The 5,142-nt window shown below is 45.0% G+C and overlaps 1 protein-coding gene across 1 annotated transcript in view; it reads left to right on the top strand.

The window, feature by feature from the left end:
- MORC3 (MORC family CW-type zinc finger 3) overlaps positions 1 to 5,142 on the top strand; it is a gene marked incomplete at its 5' end in the record, with an annotated part of 18,429 nt that overhangs the window by 11,955 nt on the left and 1,332 nt on the right. The window contains 4 exons of the mRNA XM_009079331.1: positions 3 to 45; positions 716 to 903; positions 1,779 to 2,613; positions 2,740 to 2,903. Coding sequence (XP_009077579.1) covers positions 3 to 45; positions 716 to 903; positions 1,779 to 2,613; positions 2,740 to 2,903 — 1,230 coding nt within the window. The remainder of the gene's footprint in view (positions 1 to 2; positions 46 to 715; positions 904 to 1,778; positions 2,614 to 2,739; positions 2,904 to 5,142) is intronic.

Genomic DNA, 5,142 nt, shown 5'->3' with positions numbered 1-5,142 from the left:
AGAGACAAGGAAAAACTGAAGAAGAGACTAGAGTATGGCCACCAGGTAACTCTTAGAGCTGAGAGGGAACTGCCTGTGGTAGAAATGTCTGGTTTAACATCCTGTTTGGCTGGCCAAGTTCTGCTCACCATGAGGAAACCTCAAATCCCCCATCTTTGCTGTCCAGTGACGGGAAATCCGCCACTGCTTTCTGTGTTGAGTTTGTGAGGGCCAGAGGCCTCTCCAAACAGTGCTAGAACAGATGTCAGTCAATCCTAGCTGTTTTTGTGAGGTGACACCTAATGATTGCAAGTGATTTGTTGTAGAGAGAATGTAATGAGGATATGAAAGTAAAGATGCCCTTAAAAGTGGGGCAGGGGCTGGGGATGGACAAATGTGTAATAGCCAAACTTGTGCAAAGAGGAACTCAGATGAAATGCATATGCAAATCAACATGGTTGAGTGAGGTTGTGTAGATTTCAACCCAGAATCGAGTGTGATTTAGCTGAAGTTTTGTTCAAACTGAAGTACTAAGCTAAGATAATTTCATTTCTGGAGATGAGATGCTGCAAGTGCTGTTTTAACCTATAAACTTGCAGTGTGGAACCTACAAAAAACCCTGAGCCCAAGGAGCTGATTTAGGTGTTGGCATAGAGTTAATAGAACTGCTTAAACCTGTTGTGAAGAATCTACTAATATCTGTTTATTTTCATTCTTAACTTGTATTATCTTATAGATCAATAATGAAATATTTTTAAAAACATCTGTTTCTTCAAGTAAAGACTTCAAACCCTTCTCAGCTGTGAGTGGAAAGGAAGCTCTGCCAAGGTTACTTCTGCTAAAGTCCTCAGATGCTTCTGTCAGGAGAAGTCTGCCTATCGTAATTAAATCGGTGTCTTCACCTCAATCAGATCCTGATAACAGGTTAGTGGGACCTGTACAAAGTGATGTATTTATTTATTTCTCAAATTAATCACTCGTTCATGGAAATTACAGGTGTTGGGGCTATTGGGTAACAATTCCTGTGTTCCCTCTGGTTGGTTAAAGGTACCTAAAGACCTCATGAGGGACAAGACTAAATGCAGCAAAAACTGTTGTGCACTGGCAGGAGCTTTGCTTGGTCTGTTTAGGAACAGAATTTGGGTAGACCACAGTGCACAGGATGTTGTCCTTAAGGTTACGGAATGGGAGTGTGGGGATATTCCTGGAAATCTTGAGTCTGTTTCAAAGTAATGGTGTGGGAATGTCAGACAGGAAAGGACTTCACTCATCCTAAAATCCTATGCAGGGAGACATATCCCTGGCTGGTTAGAGAGTGGTAGTTTTTAACAGGGAAGGAATAATGGAGTGATTCAATTGACTGGTTTTGAACAGGGAAGGAATAAGCTTTAGCAGAGAAGGAATCATGACCATAAACTACATAGAATAATGGCCATAAACTACAGGGAGTAATGGCCAGAAACTACATGGAATAATGGCCATAAACTAAAACACAACCAGTTCCACCTCAACATGAGGAAGAACTTCCTTCCATTGAGGATGGCAAAGCGCTGGGACAAAAGCACAGGGAGGACATGGATTCTCCCACTCTGGAGACATTCCAAACCCACCTGAATGTGTCCCTGTGCCACCTGCTCCAGGTGACCCTGCCTGGGCAGAGGGTTGGACTAGATAATCTCCAGAGGTCCTTTCCAACCCCAACTATTCTGTGGTTCTGGGCAACACTAAACATGGCTTGAAACAAATGGTTCTGCACTATTTGAGCAATAAAATAATCAGTTGAATGTTCTCCTTCTCAGTCTGAAAAGGAGGACACAGAGTTGTGTGACACCTGTGTCCTTGAAGACACCTCGACTGAATGACACAGGATTCAACAACCATCGTGGTGATGATGATGATGATGATGAAGATGTCATTATTCTAGAGGAGAGCAGTACTCCAAAGCCTTCAGCAGATCCTGAGGTTCCTGTCATGAAAACTGAATGTATTAACTTGGATCAAGAGGAGAAGCAGGAAGAGAACTCTAACACTGGAGAACTTTGCAGTGCAACCACTTCAGAGCCCAGAAGAGAACAGCTGACCTCAGCAACACAGACAGAGCGGCCAAGCTTGGTGGTTAAAAAGGAAGAGGTGGAAGATGACATCCAGATTCCCAAGGCAGGGGTGGAAATGGAACTGCACAATGTCAATGGTTTTCCTGAGTCATCTGTGGATGCTGAGCAGGGGCTGAGAAATCAGCTGCAAGTATTAAACAAAGAAAAGGAAGTGTACCAAACCAGGTGTGAAGCATTAACCAAACAAGTGGAAACACTGGAAGAGAAGCTTTTAGAGATGAATAACAAGTGTGTAAAGAAAGAAATGTGCCACCAGTCGACAGAGACAACTTCTCTGTGTGCAGAAGAAAGTGTCAATGGGAGAAGTTTGGCAGAGCTGACAGTTCTGTATGAACAGGCCTTGGAAGAAATAGCCAAGCTAAAGGAGCAGTGCAGTACCCTGCAGAACCTAAAGACTGAGTGCAGCAAGTGTGCTGAGGGGGAGAGCAAGAGTGAGGTGGATGAAATTGCTGTGCAGCTGGATGATGTTTTCAGGCAGTTGGACAAGTGCACCATTGAGAGAGACAAATACAAAAGTGAGGTAGGTCTTAAAACACTTCTGTCCTTCAAAGTCTGAAGTTATTCCTCCTTTTTTACTGCCTGTTTCCTAGCAGTTGTGGTTCACAACATGTATGGTTTTTATAGCTTCTTTCATTTTTATTTCCAGGTTGAAGTACTAGAAGTGGAAAAAAACCAACTTTCTTGTCAGTGTGAAGAGCTCAAGGCAGAACTGGCCCAGTTAAAAGCTTCCATTCCCCAAGCAGTAGCACATGCAAATGATTCTACCACCAGTAATGTAGAAGACTCTGTAAATTTTTCTGATGGAGAAAGGTATCCGTTTTGTTCTTTCTAGATGATATTTTGAGCAAGACTTTTTGATTGTATATGAAACATTTTGATGGAGGTCCTGTCTGATAATTGTATAATAAAATGTGATGCTTGGAATTTTTCTCTGCTGCCTCTTGTGACTCTGAACTCAGTAACACTTCTGAGCAAGTGTTTGATGGCATTGATGTGTTTGTGTGAGCAGGGTTGGACAGTGCACAGTGGAATGCCATGTTGATCCTTCTTAAAATGCCAAAAAAGGGATGTCATTTCTAGCCACAATCTGCAAAACAAGGAGAGAAAAAGGAGGCAGGAAAGAAGATGATCATTAGCTTCTCCTGTATGAGTGAACTTCACTTTTTTTAAAGCCTGTTTTCCTTTCTTGGATCAATAGGCCTTGACTGAAAAGAGTGTTTGGGTTTGAAACTGATTTTTCCTGTAAGGACTCCTTGCTGCAGGCCAATCCTGTGGAATGGGGTTGTGTCCAGGGTGTCTCTTTGAATTAAACAAGGGTTTAAACTTAGAGAGCTTGAAGCTCCTGGTACATGGAAATAGTAAAGAAGGACACATAGCAGATGGAAGCAGGGATGAGCCAGAGCTCTGGAGTTAAAACTGGACATGCCTGTGAAGGATCCAGAAGGATTCTGTAAGCACAGCAGCAGCAAGAGAATTAAGATAAAATGTGGCCCTGCTGCTCACTGGGGCAAGTGCTGAGGAACAAAGGACATGAGGTGTGAGGGAAAAACTCCTGAGGTGCCCAATGTCTTTAGCGTTGTTTTAATGCTGAGGTCACTGCCAGATGACAATCTGAGGGGTGAAGCATTAGCTTCACCTTCAAAGGTGACTGAACTAAGGGGCTATGGAAGCAAATTCATCCATGGAACCAGATGAGAGGCATCAGAAGGAGCCCATGGATGGAGAGTTGGCCTGGTTGGGGATGATGTCTCCAAAAGGCTGTGGCAGTTGACATTGCTGATGCCTGGAAAAAGGCATGTCCATGTTTAGGACAGGCAGCTTCAGTCGTGGGGGAGACTATCAAGCAAATCTACCTGGAAGCCAACTGCAGCTTCATGAGAGTCAAGATGGTTAAGAACAACCAGCATGGAGTTGCTGTGGGCAAATTGTGCCTTTGCAACTCTCGTGCCTGTTGCAGTGAGATTGTCAGCTCTGTGCACCTTCATTTCAGCAAAATTTTGATGTAGGATCATGGTAGTGAAGGTTGGGGTGTAGTTTGTGGAGGTAAACTAGGAGGTGAGTTGTCAAACTGGCCACACTGCTGAGCTCATGGATCAGTTGTGAGGTCTGGAATGGTTAATGCCTTTGCACTTTGTGTGCTGTGACAAGTTCTGGGCTCCTCACTTCAAAGAGGACATGGAGGGGCTGGAGCATGTCCACAAAAGGCAATGGAGCTGCAGAAGAGTCTAGAACACAAGTCCTATGAGGAGAAGCTGAGAGTGTTTAGTCTGGAGCAGAGAAGGCTCAGGAGGGACCTCATTGCTCTCTCCAACTCCTGCCAGGAGGTTGCAGTGAGGTGTGGGTTGGTCTCTTTGCCATGTCCCAAGGGAAAGGAGAAGAGGAAATTACCTTGAGTTGCACCAGAGAAGGTTCAGATTAGATACTTGGAAAAATCTTCTCTGCCAGCGTGTTCAGGCCTTGGAATGAGTTGCCCAGGGAGGTGGTGGAGTCACTGTCTCTGGGAGTGTCCCAGAGGCATCTGGATGTGGCCCGTGGGGACATGGTGATGATGGTGGGACTGGATGAGCTTGAAGGTCTCTTCCAACCCCTAATTCTGTAATTGGTGACCTAGATGACAGCAAAATCAATTCAATAAATTCATGATGACATCAAATTGGAGGCAACCAGTGGTACTGGGGAGGGCAGAGCTGCTGCTGAGGAAGATCCCTCAGCAAACTGGGGCAATGGGCTGAAAGAAACTGCCTGAGAAGTCAACAAAGGCAACTGCAGAATTCATGCAGGTGAACAAGCTGGAGACTTCCTAGGCAAGCAGTTGGGAAGGAGATGCCCTGTGGGACTGGTGGAGATGGAATGTGGGTCAGCAGTGCACTCTGGTGGTGGGATAAACCAGTGCCTGCTGGGCTGTTCTGGTGAGGGTTCCGCCGACAGCTGGAGGAAGTGGTTCTTCCTGGTGTTAGGTGTTGTGAGACCAAACATGGATTGCTGTGACCACTTCTGGCACTGACATAGAAGGATTAAGGGCCACCAAGGTGGGAAGGGCCTGAAGCAC

Source organism: Acanthisitta chloris, unplaced genomic scaffold, assembly GCF_000695815.1.
Source record: "Acanthisitta chloris isolate BGI_N310 unplaced genomic scaffold, ASM69581v1 scaffold12807, whole genome shotgun sequence".
In the NCBI taxonomy this organism is placed as follows: Eukaryota; Metazoa; Chordata; class Aves; order Passeriformes; family Acanthisittidae; genus Acanthisitta; species Acanthisitta chloris.
The sequence above is the reverse complement of the archived record's forward strand: the minus strand, read 5'-3'. Positions and strand labels throughout refer to the sequence as shown.